At 39.5% G+C, this 21,347-nt stretch overlaps 1 protein-coding gene across 10 annotated transcripts in view; it reads right to left on the bottom strand.

Moving 5' to 3' along the window:
• The window catches only part of PICALM (phosphatidylinositol binding clathrin assembly protein), a 71,113-nt gene extending 51,469 nt beyond the window's left edge, over window positions 1-19,644 (bottom strand). For 5 of the 10 annotated variants that reach the window (XM_056327768.1, XM_056327769.1, XM_056327773.1 and 2 more), the window contains exon 1: window positions 19,325-19,644. In XM_056327768.1, coding sequence (XP_056183743.1) covers window positions 19,325-19,454 — 130 coding nt within the window. In that variant the 5' untranslated portion in view covers window positions 19,455-19,644. The remainder of the gene's footprint in view (window positions 1-19,324) is intronic. The other 5 variants (XM_056327770.1, XM_056327774.1, XM_056327776.1 and 2 more) reach the window with 3 other exon arrangements.
• Between the last annotated feature and the right edge of the window lie 1,703 nt (window positions 19,645-21,347).

The raw sequence follows: 21,347 nt of genomic DNA, 5'->3' as shown, positions 1-21,347 counted from the left end.
CTGAGGAACATTAGGAGTGTCTACCAAAACTCATCAACAAGCAATGCATCAATAAATGAAACAGTAAAAGTTAAAAATAAGGGAAGGACAACTCAAACCAACACATAAGATTTTTAATTTTTTTTATTTTCCATCTTAATTCCCATATACCAGTAAATGCTCAATTACCATTTTGATCCAACATTCATAATGATTATTCCAAGTTCTTCAGTTACAAATACCACAGAAATTAAAAGTCTCACTAAGCTACTTTTACAGAACTGATTTCCAAAGACATAGCAGAACATCACTTCCCACATAATTTCTTACTTTCAAACTTGTCAAGTAGCCCCTTTAAAAGGCTAACATTAAAATGCTGCTAAATTTTGTCTCAACAGATCCAGCTACATATCATAAATACTGTACTTTCAACTACATTCGTCTCATTAATCCAGAAACAGTTACAGGCACATTTATACAAGCATAAACGTACCATGACAGCACGTAAACAAGTTAGAGCAGTTTAGAAACTGAATCTACCAACACCACGATCCTTCCTCTTATCTACTCATCTAATCAGATACATTTCTCCTTGCAAGAAATGACAATTTTAAGCTGTTCCACTCATCCTGCAAGCATCATCACATTACACTTTCAGACAAAAGAAATTGCTGGTATTCTTTTAAGCTCAATTTGAGAAAATAACCTGAACTGCCAGATCATAATGGAGTAACTAAGTTATACATACTTTGGATCACCGAGTTATAAAATAATTCACGTTGGGCAGAACCTCTGGAGGTCATCTACTCTAACCCCTTATCTGAAACAGGTCCATTTAGACCAACTAGGTTTGCTAAGCTCCACTTAAGCTACTGCAGTCTTGAGTAAACTCATAGGTTGTTAGAGACTGGATCCCTCTGAGGAATGAGATCTCAAAGACATCTGATTGTGGAATCTGTATCAGCGACAACTAGTTTTGTTTGGGTTTATGACTCTTTCGCTGCCTTTTTATGTAAGGAAAAGGCTATCAAGCTCACAAATGAACAGACTTGGAGCTAACAGATCTAGCGTACGTGGCTACTGCTACAAGCTAATGCATTCCTTCATTCCTCCAACATTTCTGCTCTTCAAGTTGAATACAAGCCACAGCCTAATTCACCTAGATCTTGATGCAAGTTTAACACATCACTTAAGTTTGTGTTGGTCTACAAAATTAATTAGTAAGAATAGGTTAGGATGGTTACATACATATTTAGCCTAGGAGAATCACCAAGGGGGAAGCAAGAGCAAGCCTTAAATTATATTTTGAGTCCCCCAACTACCCACCCTTTACACTATTTCAAACACCAGCTACTTCATTTTCAAAACCCCTCATAACTTAGGCTTAGCTTACCACATCCCAATCACTACCAAATCACAGAAACCAATAAAGTTTGGAAAGGACCTCAGTTAACACGTAATTACCCTGCTTCATCCTCAGCATAATTACCCATAGGATATGTTTTCATGACAGCTCACTGACACAAAACAGGATGGTCCCATTCCTGTGTCTACCTGCTAACAGCCGCACACTTCCATCACTTACATTAAGCCAGCACTGGTGTACTTCTCTCCAAACCATTTTGATTTCTCATAAAAAGAAAAAAACCCTAACTTAAGTGGTGGTGGGTGGGATAATGGGGGATGACGCATGGGGAGACAGTCCCACATAGTTTTTCCATTGTTCTACAAGATAAAAAACAGCTCAAGAAGACTGAAACCAGCAAAAGCCACTGCAGAAGAGGAAAGGATGACATGCAAAAGTAACAGGAATAAGAGCAAAAACAGGAGCGGAAAAGTGCTACCACTTTCAGCAACTATGAGCTATTATATTACTCAACTGTCCAACTACAGTCATCCACTGTTCTCCAAAGATGTCTGCCTTGGTCATCAGTGGTTACTCCACACCCCCATAACTCCAAATTTCCTTAGACCTATCTTATATCCCAAAAGTCCAATGTTCTGGTGCAAATTAAAAAAAGAAACTTCCTCTTGTCTTTTACAGGGGAGAGAGAATATCTGCCTTCTGCATAAAAGCCATCAACACAATGGAAAAACACTATTCTTCATTATCTACTTTCTTAATAAAATAAATATTTTTCTTTCAGTGTTTCCTGACTTTCCAGTTGCCTTAGCTGATCTCCTCTGGATTCTCTACAGTTTCACTATTTTTTTTAAATAATAGTGCCCCAAGCCAGATACTGAAGCTCCCCAGCACCAAATACAATGGAAAAAACTTTGTCTCATGAAATATTTTTCTGTAGGCACACAGATGGACACCTACCTTTCCTGCAGCCTCACATTGGTAATTTATAATGAAAATGAAATGAGCCAGAGCCTATTGTAGTGCCTCTCCACTTTCAGATAACCCTTTTATACTCAACTTTGACACCTTCCTTTACCCATTTAGAACTCTGCACTTTCAAGCATTCAGGGAGTACTACTCCAATTTATCAGCGCAACTTTGTCTCCTAATCTTGGTCTGAAAGAGCAGCTGCAAACATTCCCAGCACAATGCTACTGCCTGTTAATACACAATGTAGTCCAGCAGACTGGTTATTATTAACAAGCATCATCAGAACAAGATACGGACATATTCTCCACTTTAAACATCCTCCAATTTGATGGCAAAGTGATGTAAGCAACCTGTATTGAAGCAGTTCTCCCATGTACTAATTAGTTTGAGAGTAACGCAGAAAAAAGGATATCAAAAAAACATGCTTGGTACTTGCACCCATCAAGATCAGTTGTTGTAGCAAGAAAGAAATCTCTTTGTTAAAATCTTTAAATATCAATCAGTACAAAAGTATCTGAAATATTTATCATCTTTCTACAGATTGATACTCCAGGTCTTCTCCTTTCCCTACAATTGCTTTCTGCCTGCCGTTCTTCAGTCTTCACATTTTCTTAGGAACAGCTACCAAAAATTTAATATATTATTTAAGATAGAATTGAAAATTTCATTTCAGAAGATGTTTACCGCGTCCTGCCAATTTGAATTCATCTAACATAAGTATTCCTTAGCATAGGGTTTTGTGGTTTGGTTGTTTTTTTGTTTTTGGGGTTTTCTGGGTTGGTTTTTTTTTTTGGGGGGTGGGGTGGGGGGTGGCAGGAAGCAGCATTCCTTTCTTCTTGTAAAGAATAACTATTAACTATCTGGTCACAATTATCTCTCTTGTGAAGCTTTAAGAAAAAAGGCCTGTTAATGTCTGAGCCATCTCAGTATCATTTTCTACACTTTTAGACAGGCATGGTTTAAAGTTAATTATTATGAAATTAAAGGTCATGAATCTCTGGAATGGACGTGGCATACTGGCAAAAAAATCTTCAGATTAATAACCATCAGCGATTCCACACCTTTCTGCAAAAAAAACTGTTTTGACACAGTGAACTATGTCTTCTACTAGGGATTTTTGCTGGTATGGTGGGGTTTTTTTGTTCCAATCACAGCTTTCTTCATATGCCACTGTAAAGAGTGAATTATAAGATCTTTTCAATACAAAAATACACACTTTTTTATTACAAATCCAACATGCAGAGACAGGTTTTAAGCACACATATGTAGTGATGATATTTATATATGATGAACTCACGCTCAATGAATACAAGCTAAAAAGTCCAAAGAAAAAATAGTCCACAGCTATACTTGGCACAAAATGTGAACAGCAATTCCCAACTAATGTTCATACCAGTGGAGGTTTATGTGAGCTCAGCCTACACGAGATAATCCATGGCCCATTGGAACTGACTTAGCTGAGGATGTGAAAGCCTGACTTTGTACCCTTTCATACTACAAATCGGTAACATTGCTCTCCTTCTGCATACCATGGTAGCAGTTTGAAAAACCTCTCTAAAATTGCCATCTCCCACATGCAACACCATTACTTAACTGAAACATGTACCAAGTTAAACAAATTTAAACGGGGGGGGGGCACTTAGCAGCAGAAATGATCCAGGTCACAAAGATTAAAAAAATTTTGCCCAACACTGTAGCCAAACACTTCCTGCACACCATGTATACACAAGTTTTTAATTTTCAAAAACTTTGTGAACTCCTCATTGCCTGTATTTCACATGAAGGAGATTGATGTATACAATTAGTTATAAAGGTAACATTTTTCTCCCCCTCTGATTTAAGTAACACTTCTCACAACAGCTTTTCAGATATTGAAGTATTTTTCTTCTACTAAAGCATTATCCTTGCAGAGTTCCAAGTTTGATCAATATTGCATTACTCTTAAAAAAAAAAGACCTTAAGTACTTCCTCTAAATAAAACAAATCAACTACTGCTTCAGTACCCTAAGGCTGAGAAACATGCAAGACATGCTAAAACTACTGACCACTTTTGCTCTACATTCAATTCCTACAGTTCCTTTTAAAAGCATTTTATCATGAAATCTACTCCAAAACAAGTATTAGCTCCCACACGTACACTTGCACGTTATTCCCACTGAAAAGTACCTGTAAACTTAAAGCCTTGATCCTATCTTTACAAACAAACTTAATAGTGAGCCTATGAATCATATTCTAAAGGTGATTCTTGATTACAAGATGAAAAATGCCTGTATTTGCCAACTAACATGACAATTCTTGCATAATCAATACATTCCATCTGAGTATTTAACCCACTGGACTATTTAAGCCAGGGAGAAGCAAATATTCTTTCTCACTGATCACATGCTAGTGTCAATGCATTCATGAATATAATTACGAAAAGTTATTTGTTTAACATTTCCAGAGCACAACTGAAAACACTTGAGGACACACCCACTTCTTTAGGTTCTGACAAGCTATAAAGCAGGTACGTACCTTAGAGTTCTGCGTGACTGGTATTGTTTGAGAATACATTAGAACAGGTGGTCGAGCTGGTTTTAATTTTGAATGACAGCTATTTGATGCAATATTGAAATAAGTATTTAATATATTATAGTGTTAAATTAATATATTAAATATTATAATAAATATTTACGTATCTAATATTTATAGCATGGATAGTCAAACACAATAGATGGATGGAAGCACAAGGAATTGCATTGGGTGGAACATTTTTATTTTGATGAAGACTACTTTGAAAATTGTATAGCTTTAACACTACTTTGATCTCCTATTGCAAACATGAAGCTATTTCAAGCAAACAGCCTGCACACATGCAAGTTTATCCAATGATTTTACCTTAAGGTGCATAGAGAAGGCACACATGGTTTATAGATAGCTGAGAGAGATCAGTATGTGATGTCAAAGATAGTAACCCTCAGGTCTCTTCATCACCACATACACATTGCATATGTCACCATGCTGTTTTCTATCTTTCTCTCTGACAAGAATAGTGCCCAAGCCATCTGCCTACTGTAATTTTTTGGTTATAGCATGCACTTTGCACTTATAGCCTTCTGTTCCAAAGGAACTTCGTCTGTAAATACTCCATAGCTATTACACCTCCATACAATTAAAAAAAAAATAAAAAGCACTAATGGATGTGTGTTGAAAACAAGACTTGTGAAACACATGTACAACCCACTGTTGTACTGCCAACAGAATGCAACCAGTCCTTGCAGATTGCCCTGCAACACCTCCTAGATTGCAAAGTATCAACAAATGCCCTTACCTGGCAGCTTGCTAGCAGTAACACTATTATAGCCCAGCCTACTGGAACAGAGAAACCATTTTGTCAACAGCAGACACTGCAGAACAAGAAAATCCTCAATGAGCACAACTCTACAGTTGTTTTGCTGCAAGATGACCTATTTTTTCCAATGGGCATTTAACATAACTAGGGTTCACTTCATTATCTAACCCTCCTCAATCCTGCAAAGAACTCCCAATTTCAACTTCTGGGAGTAAGTCCCATAGTTGTTGATGCCACCATTTGTAATACAGCTAAAACGGCCTGTCTTCAGAACTTCCAGTCCCAAAGCTCATCTGATCTATATGGGATTTATATCAAACATGTTAAAGTATACCCAAAAGCGGCCAAAGTACCATTGCTGCCCTCCAACGTCTGTGACTTTCCTAATCCTACATTACAGACAACCAGAGAAAACACACCTGACTTCATGCACAGCACATTTTGTCAGTAAACCCCTCTAGTGTATAAATATATGTATCTTCTAAAGATACAAAGTATTCACACAAGTGTAATTTAGCTGTTTCTTTGATATTTAACTTCCATATCACTTCTTTCTGAAAGATGCATCAGAGAGTAATTTTGTAGTAGCTGTGTGCCATCACTACACAGCATAGTGAAACCAAATCCACCATCAAGCATTAACGCCAGCCTGACCTCCTGCCACCACATCTCACTGAACAGATTTTCAAGCCAAAAAAATCTCCTGATCTTTGTTATTTTAGAACTAAGGCAGTGCTGCATCTTTAATTAGACAGTTTAATAGACAAAACCAAGGATAAGAAATAACCAAAGCATCTGATCTGAGCTTTGGCTACTTCAATACTTGTCTCAGTTCACTAGCTCAAAAGTCTTACTCACTCTAGCAAAGTTGGTTTGGAATATCTGTTATTCTCTCCCAATTTCAATTAAGAAACTGAAAATCAGATTTCCTTCTAAACAGAATCTATTTCAGAGCAAGAATAGCACATTTTTCCTGAATGCCTTTGGGAGCTGTCAGGAAGCACGTATTTGAGTTAAAGGAGTTATGCCTCTGTATTCATCTACCTCCATCAGTGCTGAAACTGCAGATGAAGATGTGTATATCCACCTTTGTGCTGCAAAATATTCTGGTCAGACTATGACCTTCTCTCCAATAAAGGTTTTCCAGTTTCTGGAAAGCACTCATGCCAAAACACATCATCTACTATGCAGCCTCCCAGGCTATGCAATGCCTGCAGCACACTAAGTATACTGGTGTCCTCAGCAAACAGAATTATATAGGACAATAAATTCAATGTAATTGCAAAAATATTTAAATGCATGGTAGGACACATTTCTTGGCAGATACCATCCTCTACAGCTTTACCTGAAGGACTGTCCAGTTAATTTCTGGCAAGGCAACATACCATTTTGTGGAAATATGCCTTCTTTTGTCAAGAGTTCATGCTAGTCTGTTGTACAAAATAAGCTGTACTGTCAAGACATTCTGATGGTGCAACAGTATCTATTATAGGTCCTTATGGCCCTGCAGTATATTGCTTAAAACCCAATATTCCACATTTCACTACTTTTCATATACTTACACAGAGCAGCAAAATTGGGAGTTTAACCTGATAAAGGGAAAAAAATCTAGGAAACTTCTGCACCCAACAACAAAGAAGTTTATATCCTAAAATGGTATGATTATTAAATCATGCCCTTCCAACATCACAAAGATGTAAAAATGACTAAGTAATTTGCGTTCATTTTCATGTAGGAAATATCAAAAGCCCCGTACATAAACTTATTGCAAGCAGTGCCTTTTCTGGCACATAAGAAACAGAATTAAGTCCAAATTCTTCAGATTTTAATCAGTACTATTTATTACAAGACAGTGCTATATGCTTTTCCTTATAAACAACACAATGCTCACCTACTGTAGCAAAACTTTGCTGACAGTAAGAATATGGGCTGAAGTATACTATGAATAAACTTGACATACACCATGGTACAACCCAGCTATGGAATATTTCCTATTTTGTGTGGAAAATCTCTGTATCTTACTTTTCTGTTGACCTCTCAGGAAATAGCTTCAACAGAACCCTGTCAGATGATTGCTTACTGTTTTAGCTGACTAAACAAAGCTTAAAAGGTCTTAATAAAAACTGTAGCTCTGATTTAAGAGCTTATAAACCATGACGTTAGTAGTCATCCACCAAAAACAGAAAAAGATGGGGAAAAATGGGGAAAGTAAGGCAAAGTCAAGAAAATGACACTAATAAGCAACAAAACCCACAGATTTCATGAGGGAGTTTTGCTGAGGAATACTACTCTCTTTCTGTTTTTTCTATAAAAGCAGCTGGTCAACCCCAAACTAGTAACCCTCAAAATTTTACCATAAGACTTCCCTCTCTGGTGACAATGCAGGGGTAGTAAAGACACTTGCCCAAAGCTTGCTGCAAAGTTTTCCTTACCAAATCTCAGTTAATAGACCAAGGACAAAAGCAATTTAAATTATTTGCCTATGAAATCATACAATCTGTTTTCTTAAAGAAAAAAAACCCACAACAGCTCCTGACAAATTATCTGAATGTGCAAAGCAGCAAATCCTCAAACTTCAAATATTTATCATTCAACGAAAATCAAACACCAACCTTCTACATAGTGACTGGCAGAAAATCACACAAGAGCACGGGTTTACACAGTTGGGTACTTGGGCTAGTATCTCAGAGATCAAACAGGCTACGTTTTGTACTCCCTGATGTTATACAAAACAGTTTGAATAACAGTTTTGCAGAACATGTCTGAGATTTATCTTTCTCTGTGCTGAAAAACTGAAAGAAAAATAGCTTTGTAAAAAAGCATGAGGACCGATATGATAGTACAAAGTCTGAAATTAATTCTAGACATAACATTGTGTTGCTTTCCTTCTATTCCTTGCTCCTTCACTTAAGTCTCACGAGTGATTTCTTTATATTCAAGGCCATATACACATCTGCAATCTCTATATGACTTCTGTCTCCTCCCTAGGTGGGACTAATCTTCATTCTTCCCAGCAGTAATAGGAGAAAAAAGCATTAAAAACACATGAAGCTGCTCTTTCCATGCTAACATTCTAGGTGATGTGCAAAATTCTAGTAATTTTGGTTGAAGTAGTGTCACTACGATCTAAATTACCACTTTTTTCAAGCAGCTAAAGTTCAAGATACTTTCATCTAAAGTAAGTCTTGCAGCCACTGTAATGCAAGCTCCATCAACTCCATACCATCTATTTCACATTTTGCACTTTAAAGTAGGTGAACTCATTAAAGGAGATTTGTCACTGATAGCCACTTTCATACCTTTTCTTTTGTCCAATACAGGACCAGATTTTGACATGAACTGTTAGCAAACAAACTAGATAAAACAGAGCACCTGAGCTCAAAGAAACAAAATGAAATTTAGAACCATCACTTCTCTCCCCATCAAAAACAGAGGCATCATCACAAAACTGTTTCAACTGACACTCATGTACTTGTAAGCATGCAGCTCTCCCATGAAGGGAGGCAGTCAAGTAAAGGAACAGCTAAAATCCTCCATGCTATTAATAGACACGTTGGAAATGCTTGCCTAATTTAGTTTTCCTTCTTCAATTTATACTTAACAACTCCCATGAAATATTCGGAGCTCCCTGAACCAACAAAACTCATCCTGGCTTAGCCGAAGTACAGCTTCAACGTACGTTTGAATAGCACTCTTTTACAAGGGCACAACAGCTTCAGCTGGTTGGATCAAAACCATCCTTTACAGCCCATGTCAAAGCTGCTCAAAGTTTTAAATATACTGTTATACAGGTCAGGGTGGAGCAGGAATGGTCATCCTTGAACATGGAGAATGAAAATGAAGTTGTATTTTCCCAGCACCATACATGAAGCTTTACTCATTTTCAGTACATAAAGCAAAGGACCTTACAAAGGGGAACCCACCCTCTTAGAGCAATGCTCTTATATCTTGGTTTCATAAATCAAGATCAGCTCTTTCCCTCATCCTCCAGTTTTAGAGGTCGTTCCCAAGCACTTTATCAGTGACCATGTGGTTATCAAGTTTCACAAAGTTTCAGAGCAAACATGGAGCTTCAAACACTTAAGTTTGAAACTGGACCAGTAACGGAAGCTGTACACAGAAATAACTCCTCCATATCCCACAGCTTTCAGATGGGAATTTCTCTATTTACCATGCACAAAGACATATCCCTATCACAAACAGCCTCTAAGATAAACTAAAGCCAAGAGCAGAAGTAAATAACATCTGCTTTTCAGTCCTCGGTAAAAGGAAAGATTACTTCAGCCAGATTCTATTTTTTAAATGAAATTGTTTCATAACGGAAAGCCTTAACAATTCAAAATACAGTTTTCCATTTGCTTCAAAGTAAGATTTGTTCACTGGTTAAAACCTCAGAGAGCTAAAAAGAATATGGAGCTATAGTAAAACAAGGTGTTATAACATCTTGTGTCAGCCCTACCATATACTAAGAGGCTGACCACATTCCTGTGTACAAAGGGTCCTCATTAACAGTTTAAAATAAGGATGAAAGTATCTCCTCCGGTGCACTGTATATTACATACAGATAATCAAATCTGAAGAAAGTCTCCTCATAAAATAATTTTATGTAAAAAAAAAAGCAAGAAACAACAACACAGAAAATCAGCCCCTAGAAATTATAAAAGCTTCAAATTCCTAACAATGCAAATCCAAATATCAGAGGTTGAACTAACTGTGCTGCTCCCTGGTATCTGAGAACTAACACAAAAGCTTCTCTGGATTTCCATCCACTTACACACCAAATTCAGCACCAAAACAAACTTCATGTAAACCATATTTTTAATGCAAAGTAATCTGCTAGAAAATTTACTCTGTTTTTGTCAGTTAATGACATTTGATAGGCTTAACAATCCTACTGAACAGATCTGGAAGAAAGTTTGAGCTAATTCCCTTTAACTATCAAGAACATAAAAGCCTGTATCTAGAACATCATTTCCCCGCAAAGCCCAACATAGTGGGCTAGTCCCTGTCTTTCAAACCTTTTACAGCTAGTTGTGCACCTGGAGCTTTTCCATTCAAAAGCTAATCAAATGCAGCAACTTACTATGCATTTCATAGCCTTATTATAAGTTACTACAGCCCAGGAATGCAAAAGTGTTCATAATTGGTTTCCATTGATTTTTCTCTCTTTCCTATGATTAAAATCCCTTTCACATATATTTTTGATAGTCTACATTTTATCCTGTAGTGCTGTACTGTGACACTCATGACTGAAATGCAAGCACTTCAGGGAGAAGTAACTCCTATTGAATGTAAGACAGGTTATTAATGTATTATTGAAAATCTTATTAAAAGGATAATAAATCCAAATTCAGTATTTTGAATTAAAAAAGACAGTTAGAGCATGTCTGTATCAACGAAAGCAAAGTGATGTGGACTGTCAGCCTGAGAACTAATTCAAATTTAAAAATCTAAGGAGTCTAGTATATTTCTAAATAGTAAACAACTCTGCTTGTCAAGAGGATATTGTTCAGAAAGGTTATTTTTCCCTTTTAACTACAACTGATTTGAACAGTACTAGTTAGACAGTGATGAATAAAAAGTAATTGCAAGTAAAACACCTTAATTTCACCCCTAAAACTTAAAAACTGACATAATTTCTTATGTAAATATTAAGGTTAAATACCCCTTGTAAGACAGATGAAAAGGATGAAGGTATTTCATGAGCAAGCAAGACTCAATGAAGCTAGCTTTACAGCCATACAGAAATGAAGAACTGCTTTGCAAACTACAGCTATATGTAGCTGCTATACTTCAGTAAATATTCCTAACAGACTGATTTCTAAAGTGACAGTTATTTTTAATCTCTTCATAACATTATACTTACTGAATTACAAACACCAGCTTCTGGCAAATAGAAAACCAGACAGAATTAAATCCAATCAAATTACACCACCATTCTCAGTATGGGGTCTTAACCATCACAACAGTTTAAACAACTTTTAACATTTCACAGAAAAAATAGTCAGATCATGAATACACAGAATTGCAGATCAGAAAAATTCATCAAGCTTGAAACAGGTTGCAACGATGGCTGCAACTATTATGGCAATACCGGGTGGGAGGGAGAGAAAGGGGATAAATCAAATTCAAATGTGACCCAATTTCCAATTCAATATTGACCCATTTGTCAGCAAGAGCAGAGATACCAGCTAAATAATCCAAGTATAACTGAAAACAAATGTAGGTGAAATGCTGATGAGATCCCTGAACGTATGGGAAGAACAGGAGAAAACAGGGACACAACACTACATAAGAAAAGTAAACCCAAAACAAAAAGTACACACTTTAACAGCAAGAGACAGGTACAGAAACATTACCATATCGCATTACAGCTCATTATCCACCCCAGAAGAATTCAAACATCGCCAACAGCAAAGCAAGTTATAAGCAGTCCTTCAGAATGCCAAGGAACATGAAGACACCTGCTTCCACCTTTTGATAGCCAAGACATTCAACCTTCTGATTTGGCAGATAAAGCAACAAAAATCACAGACAACCAGAGCTGCTCTGAATGGATTTACTGCCAGATTAAAGGCAAGAAAAATATTTTTTTAAAAAATATTTACAACACGTTTATTTCTGTTTGTAACCCGTGTTTAGTTTAAAACTTTGTATGTTATCCACTCAGGGTCTGGAAATCCAGTTTACTATTGTAATTTTAGAAACTTGCGCCACATAGCTGAATACTAGTGAGTTGTTTCTGGTTTGGTTTTTTGAACAAAAGTAACTGAGGAACAATACTAATTTCATTACAACCTTTTTCAACTGGATAAAATAAAAAAATAATTTTATACACTAAGTATTTGACTATGAAACAGTTTTTAAGGATCCATAATTTGTGCTTTAAACTGTATTAAATGAAAACCAAAGGTTACAAACAACAGAGATACTTTGTAGATGTCATAACAGACAGTTGGCAACTGGAATAGCTGAGCTACATGCTACTGCAAGTACCATATTTAGAGTAAATATGTGAAATACCAGAGCAGTTTCAACTCGTGCAAACTTACCACTTCCTACATAAGCAAAAGAATTACTGCTGCTAGAATGGCACCACTGCGAGAGCATACGGATGTTATGACTGAAGGACTGCTTGCTTGGGAGGAAGCAATGAAGAACACTAAGTGAATATTTCAAAAGTGTCTTTTCAGGAGAAAGGGAAAAAGAAGGGGTTGACATGCAGAGCTCTTCCTCAGTAAACTACTAGGTCTGAAGGAAATTATACGAGAGCTCTGAATGAGTATAAAACCCACCTTTGTATTTTTTTTTTATAGACCATGTATGTGCCATAACATGAATTAAAATAAAACCACTAGACTTCCCTTTATGCCACCACTGTTCCCTCCAGTAAATTTTCTTATGATTCATGCTAGGAATTGACAATCCCAAGTTAAATTTTGTGTAACCTTGTTATTTTACACCCTCTGTTTTGAGGTAAAACTTATAAAAGCCTGATTTACTCATGTTTAATACTACAAATGATCCAGGTAAGTATTACTTTAATAAAGCTCCTTTTAGCAAAATAGCACAGGAGATGTTTAGTCACAATTGGAAAAACCAGCATATTTGTTAAGTCTTTATGAAATGCTTAACTTCATTAAGTTATTTTCACACACTTAAATACAGCTTAGTTCCCTAATTTCTCAAATCTCAATACCCAATTTGTCACATATTACTCGTAACTTGGATTTGCCATGGTTAGTCTACCACAAGTTAGCACTGAATTTACTAACATTACCTTGAGGTTTAGAAACTACCAGCTAATTGATAAAGCTGTGATGTAAAGCTGGGAGTGAAATACAAAGTCTAACAACAGCATTTCTACTTCCTTTGAGCTTAGAAGGATACACAGTAAATAAAAGTTATACCCTGCCTGCTCACAATCACATTTCACAATGGAAAACACTGCTACGAGAGGAAAAATAAATCCAAACCAACAATTTTATATCGAACATCAGCTTCTTTCCTTCTCACTTGGTTCCACTTAACGAGTTATTTCTTATTTACTTCTAATCCAGTGAAGACAATCAGTAATAAAAATCTCTCCCCTACCTAAGTCTTTTCAGGGTAACAATCTGCTCCAAATTACAACTAGTTCCAGCATTAAGACTTCAACCAGCAGGAAATCTAAACAGTTAAAAGTCATACACTGATGGACAAAAAAACCAGTTCTTTTGACACAAAGCAAAGTTTTCATTGCTACAGCAGAAGAGCCTGCTAAGATACTCAGAAGAACACATACTTGAGATTATTGCTTTAAACTGGTATTATAAACTGTTTGGAAATGTTTAGTAACTGTCCCACTACAAGACTCCGAGATTATAGAAACAAGTAATTTACAATACTTACCTGATTTCTTCTAACATGCTTGAGGAACAGCTTCTGCACGGTTTACAGAAAACAAAAGTGCACATATCCAACCAGTAGCAGAGCAATGGGCTATTTTTAAAGAAGCAACTGATGTTTGAGAATTAAGGAGTGAAAAGATTTTGAAGATATTGAGACACTTAAATTTAAGAAGGCCATTAAAAAAATTAAGCTCTCAAACACAAAAGTGTCTCTGCTTTAGAAAACATGTTGCATTTTCCATGGAGGGCAAGATGTCAGTAACGTTTTGTAAGCGAACTCTCCCAGCATTCCATCAGCAGCAGCAGTTTACTGATCATGTACTTTATATAAGGCAACATACACAAAGCAAAAAAGGGAAGCTTTAAATTCCATGTTGGATAAGTCATCTCTTCTGTATTATGAGGCAAACTAGTATTACTTTGTGAGCCAAGTCACTAGGAACAGCTTAAAACTTTCACCATCTACAGATCAAAAACTGATTGTAGGATTAGGAACTAAAGACTGAAATAGATCATTAGGTCACAGGCTGAACTGCAAAAGAACATCTCTTACAAGCATCACCTTTAGAAGATGAGATGAACACACCATTAAAACAGTTTTCAAAAAAATGTCACAACAAGAGCTATAGCCCAAAGTTACATGACACCTGAATAACCACAGCTGATGGGAAACAAAGGCAGTATGAAGATTCAACGAAGCTGACTGCAGGTGTCCTACAGCTTCTCCTCCTTAGCTCCTGCCTCTTACTTCATCCGAAGCAGAATACTGCTTCAGGCTAAGTAAAATAAAACAACAGCTGCAGAACTAAATGGCTATTCTTTCTGCAAATGAGCAGCTGTGGTAGAAAATTGTCCCTCTGGCAGTCTAGAGGAGTATGATAGTTCTTGTACTCTGCTGAAAGGCACAAACAAGTATTCCAAAAGAATTCTAGTAAAAAGTTAGGAAAAGTTGGCTAAGGAAGAAACGATACACGAATCATGGAAAAGTTCAAAAATGAATACTTCAAAAGAAAGTAGTAATAATGCAATTATCTGTATTTGAAACAATTACAGTTACACGGAACAGTTCTAGGCAAAAATAACAATGGATTGCCTCCAGAAATGTAATAAACTATAAAATGGGAAGCAAAGCCACGAGAAACTTCAGGTAATCCTGCCAAAACCAGAAAGAAAATATGAATTTGGTGAAGTACTACAATACCATAAAAGGAATGTGGATAATCTAATTCTACTGGAGAACAGAGTAGGATCCACAGACACCAGGAGTTAAGTCATCACATCACTGAAATAACGCAGTTAGATGAGCACTGAGAATGCTGGTTTTCCCAGCTTTACTACAAATCTTTTGAGAGATACAGGGAAAAACAATTGATGCCTGTCCCTCAGTTCTACAAGATACCCTCTGCCTACTAACTCATCTGGAAACAGAAGATGTCTCCAGCACAGACATAAAGCAAGTCTTTAGCTGGACTTTTATTGTACTAGTAGTAGCCTCTAGACAAAACCGAAACAGCCACACTAGGGACTTGGGGGGAAAAAAGTTCCCAACAAGCTCAGTTAAGTTTATTTTCACTTGCAGAGCTTCTCACCAATGTCTACGCAACACAGGGCCAGGCTCTGGTTTACAGTCTTTCTTAAAAATGCAGATTTTTCTTCACAATAAGAAGTCAAGGAAGTACACTCTGGCATAACCATAGAGAGATTTCCTGTTAAGGATGGATAATTACAGCATTGCAACTTCCTTCCAAGCCATCCATCCACATTCTCCTTTAAAGAGCACTACTCCATTAGCTACAAGCAGACAGGGTTACCATGCCATACCCATTCAAGAACCCAACCCTAAATATGTTTCACATCAAAGCTGTTTAAACTACACTCCACAACATGGACACATACACAAAGATTTTTATGCTAGTGCAATATCACTGCTACAGTGGTTTCACTCAACTGACCTAGTGAAACCTCCTACTTGGCATTAAGTATGTATCTTCCAGTCTTCCAAATATTAATTGTTCACCACATACACATGCAAACACATGTGCATAGCACCTATTAGGATCATGTAAAAAAAAGTGAAACTTGGCAACAAGTTTTCCGGCACCATTTACATGCAAGCAACCTAAAGCATTTGTTCTTTGCATCACTATACAGCACTGAAGACAGCAACAAAAAGCTGAACAGGAAAGAAAGGGTTGTTTAAATCTCAGTGTAAAAGTTAAACACACAAACCCGTTTTGAGCTATCACTGCTCAGAGGTGTGAAAACTAGAACAAAGTCCTAGTGACACTAGGTTTTCTGTAAAAGAAATTTCATGAACTATGCTTTAAGGGCTTCAAGATTGTTAAACCTGATTACCATAAAACTAGTAATTCATCATTACAAAAGCAGCACCTAGATTACAAAACAGAGAACCTTTAACCCAGCTGGAAGACTGGACCTTCAAAACGAGAAGAAAAAAAAAAACACCAACATATCCTGAGCACAAATCTATGGCCATAAGATGATTGCTGCTTACCCATCATAAGCCATGTCCACTTGTAAATGAGAATTCTCTCTCTCTTCCCCAAACCAAACAAGCACCTAAGCTTTGTAATGGGAGAGAAAGCATTCTTTGGAGCAGATTATATTTTTACCATCATGGGCTAAGAATGCCCTTTCATATTCTTTGATTATTAAGGTAATGGTCACTGAGGGAAATACAGAGGGGACACACACCTAAGCTGGGGAGCACTTCAGTTTTGGAACTCTATAAACAGTCAAGAGCAAGACAAGGATAGGAATAATCGTGCTCAGGTACCTATGCTGGATTTCCCCCCATTGGTACAAGTGAACATGAGGCTGAGCTACTTAAATGTGTTCATGATGACTTAAGCTTAATAAAGAATTTCAGAAACAGGACAGTCAGAAATACTGCAATCTGTACAACCAATACAATTACCACATTAACAAAGAATGTATGTCATGTCACAGAAAACGTACAAAACTTGAGACTTCATTACAGGACAGTATTAGAAAACTCAGCTCATCAACTCATCCAACAACCTTTAACGATGTAAGCATTAATTGTAATTATCACAATAAGCACTAATTAGAAAAGTATTTAAGGAGCATGCCACCTATGACAACTGGTATATTGATTGTCATTCACAGTGAGATGTCAATCGATATAACTAGTGAAACTGTTGTAAAAGGAAGATATGTGCAAATAATTCAGAGGTGGGGCTTGAGTCACAGCTTGTGCAAAAAGCATTCATTTTTAAACATACAACCATAAATGTTACAAACAAAGAAAATTCTGAAAATAAGGAACTATGTGTCATTTCCTGATGCAAGGCACAGAGACTTCTAACTAACTATTAAGGGCAGCATAAAAAACTTATTTACCCATGATCTATTTTAACCATTTAAAAAAAGTGACTAGTAGTAAAGCTAATAAAAAAAAAGTTGGCTTTGCTCCGATAAAAGGATTCTCTGAGAATGAGGCAGGAACTGGAACTTCTGACAGTCTAGAGTAGACAAGGGAAATACAGAAACGGTCTTATCATCCAGCAACTACTAGCTAGCTTTCTAAGGAAGTTCAAGCACCCTTCTACAGCAGCATCCTATAGGTCTCAATCAGGATGTCCCCTAGCAACTGTGTTCAGAACACCACCCTTTTAAAAAAGCTTGTACCATGAAATAATTCAGCTGCTAAATAGCTTATTATTGAAACTGTACTTTTAGGACTATTCCAGGCTAAACCTGACAAAGTTTTCTCCAGAAAGCCTCCTTTCCATTGTGTGAAATCCAGTAACACCACAGCTTCATAAATAAGCCACTTGACGAGGTGTCTTCTTTACCGGAGGACCAAGTTACTTAAAGCCTAAAGATTTCCTCAGCCTTCTGACACCTGGGCTGACCAGAAATAACAAAGCCACTCACTCACTACTCAGTCTTCAGGCAAGAGAAGAAATGGAAGAGGGGATACCAGAAAAAAAACCTGAGGCAGCTGTTCTGGCACTACCCTAAAAAACTGATCAAATCCCACTCAGGTACTCACAGAATTTCTTAAACCTTTAAGTCAGACCCCCATTTTGGTGGAAAGAAAAAATAACTACAGTCCAATTAATCCTAGTAGTATCATCTGGCCTTCTCCTTTGGATACAGAGCAACTTAGATGGCACAAATTCAAGACACACGAAGACCCAACCTTCTCCTCACAGATGTGGGTGGGAATAAAGGAGAAGACATGCACAGAGAAGGCACAGCCGCACATCTCTCACCAGTATCTTTTGTTACATATTGGGAGAAGTGAAGGCAGGGGGAGGGGGGCAGGGAGAGGAGAGAAGGGTCCTCAAAGGCCTAGAATAAATAAGTGCAAAATAATCAGGTATTCAAGCCAAGAACATCTTCAGTCCTGTGACCTTACAGCTTAGTGGGAGACACACTAATATGAACTTTGGTGCTCATCGTTCTCTTCATAATCACCTGGATGGATCAGAGTTGATGAAAAACCCTTTTAAGCCTTCCCACCTTGGATCTATTTTCAATAGAAGCTGAAAAATGACCAGTCCCTGTATGGGATGTTAAGCTTCGGTACTGAAGGTCTAAAGAATTCCTTAGGCCCATCTTCCCAAGTGAAAGAGACAGACTAGAAAGGTCTAAGAAGAACACCTTTACTAAGGCAGATTAGCCTCTCAAAAGCTCATTTCCCATATTCTACATGGAAGAGTTACAAGAACGATAGAGAAGTAATAATACATTTTTTTCCTAATAGACTATCTGGAAAAGAATTAAGGTAACTGGTCAGCTATTCCTTCTTCAAAGTCCTGCACCTCCTCTACAGAATGGGGGAGTGCTGCCCTAGCAAAATACAAATTAGATCAATTAGTGAGGAAATTAGAGCCCACTCCTCCGTTTAGCCTCCGCGGTTCTCTCTCTCCAAGGCAGGGGTACGGGGCAAGCAGGTCTCATTGTCCAGGGTCCTGTGCATAGCGAAGAGCTAATAAGGCCCCTTCTGGAGAGCAGATACACTGAACAGCCTCTCCCAAGCTCTCCACCGCCACGTCCCCGATCCTACACCCCCCACCCCCACCCCCCCCATGAGAATGCCCTACGCTGAAACGCACGGAGCTCCTCCGCCTGACCAGGCTTCACGTCCCCACGAGGCCGGTGGGCACGGAGGCAGCCCCATCGCGGGCGCTCCGCTCCACAGACCCCAGGGCAGGCCGGGCAACCCCTCTCCTCCGCGGAGCCCGACGGAAGGCGCGGAGAAAGCCCTTCGGCCGCCATCCCCCCCCCGGTACTCACAGTCCAGGTGTTTCTTCTTGGGCCCCATGACCTCGTGGGTCGTGGCCTTGCAGACGGTTTTCGAGACCGCCGAGCCGGTCACGCTGTGCTGCGCCGCCGTGATGCGGTCGGTGAGGCTTTGGCCGGACATGGCGGGTGGCTGGCGGCGCTGGAACCGACAGCGGCTCCGCTCCCTCCTCAGGGGCCGGGACGGGAGGACTAGCCGGGGGATGGAGCTGCACGGACTCCTCACCCCGCCGTGCCGCAGGCGGCCCCCGCTCCGCCCTCAGGGACGGACCTGTCACCCGAGCAGGGACCCCTCCTCCTCCCGCCCCCCTCCCCCAGCCGCCGTCCCCTCCCCCTGCGCGCCTTCCGCTCGGCCGGGGACAGGGGACACACACTGGGCGCCGCAGGAAAATGGCGGCGGCGACGCTCCTCCTCGGATCTTTCCGGGCCGCCCGCATCACGTGATGCCCCGGCGCCCCGCCCACGTGACACGCACCGCCCCCTCCTCGCCAGCGCGCCCCGCGCGAAGCTCCTCAGTGCAACAAGCCGGGAGGGGGGAGGGAGGACGGGGGAGTCACGTGGCGCCGCGCGCGCGCCCCCGCCGGGTGTGGCGGGCTTTGGGGGGGCGTTACGAGGCGACTGTGGGGGCCCGCTGCCCTCAGCCCGCTCCCGCGGCTCCCTGCGCTGAGGGGAGGGCGCTGAGGGGAGGCGGGCAGGCCCCGGGGGCTGGGCGGGGGGGGGGGGTTGGGGGACCCCTGTGAGGTGGGCCCCCCCTGTGTGGGTTCAGCAGGGCGAGTTCAAGCGCTGTGTAAAATCCTGTGGAGCCGGTGAGGTGTCCCTGCCCCGAAGGAAGTTTCTGTATTCCTCAGCTTTCAAAGTTTTGCGGGAACTCCTTCAGTTGTCACCTCAGACAATGAAAGCATCAAGGAAAAATCCGTGCGCAGGCTGCTGGGATGGTGCTTCTCCTCACAGTTATTTCTAGTTGAAAGCTTGCCAAAAATTTTTGCAAATGCGCAGCATGGCAAGCATAAAATTGGTGGTTCCCGGGTCTTCCGTGAGCACGGGTCTTTCATGATCACCTTCCCACTGTTCTGCTCCTCAGCTAATGCTTCTCAGGGCTCCTGGCCTTGGTCCGTGGCTCTGTTCTTAGCTTGTTGGGATTTCATATGAAGTTACCTCATGTTTCTGTTCGTAGAAGTTACTTAACTGTTCCGTAAGGTGCCTCCTGTAAGCCTGGCAGGTACATGACCCAGACTGCAGGTAATGTTACCTCCTGCTGTGCGTTGCCAAAGCGCAGTCACAGCCTCTCACCTACCTGCAACTTTCCTTACTTGTTACAGTAGGGCTCTTCTCCTCTTCCCCAACACACAGCAGTAAGACAGCAAAACCACAGGATTCCAGCAGACAAATGTTATTCCTCTCCCAGAAGTGCCTCCTGAGGAGCTGTCTTGTAACTGTCCCTCATCCATGAAGCCACTGAAATATTTATTAGGCAACTTAAACAGAAGCAGTATACAAATGATACTCGTCTCTGCTTGACAGGATATAGAAGTAGGATTATCTGTTTTTAATGTGTAAGGAAAAATCGGTGTCAGAGAAAGGACATCTGGTAAAAGCTGAACCCAAATAACGCCGTTGCTGTTTTTGTGCAAGGAGTGCTCGGACAAATAGAATTTGCTTCCTTCATGATGCCAGGCTCTTTGAAGCTACTGTCGTGCTTGTATGTCTTGGCTCCTGAACTGCTTCTGGAGTCCCAAATATCCGTGCCAGGGAAATAAATCACTGATACATACAGCAGCGGGCTCAGATAAGACAGCTTTAGCATAAAGCTTCACACCATGAAAACACTGAGACTGCTATAGGCTATTGAAAACAGCAAAACATATTGCTGAGAATACAACATCTTTTTGTATTGTTTTAAAATTATACTGTAAATCAGAGACATAAATAATTTTGACACTGCTGGTATTTCTTATGCTAACTTCAGCTAGGACCAGGTTTTCAACACCCCACTTCAAGCTGCTATTTGGAGAAGTTC

Source organism: Falco biarmicus, chromosome 2, assembly GCF_023638135.1.
Source record: "Falco biarmicus isolate bFalBia1 chromosome 2, bFalBia1.pri, whole genome shotgun sequence".
In the NCBI taxonomy this organism is placed as follows: Eukaryota; Metazoa; Chordata; class Aves; order Falconiformes; family Falconidae; genus Falco; species Falco biarmicus.
The sequence above is the reverse complement of the archived record's forward strand: the minus strand, read 5'-3'. Positions and strand labels throughout refer to the sequence as shown.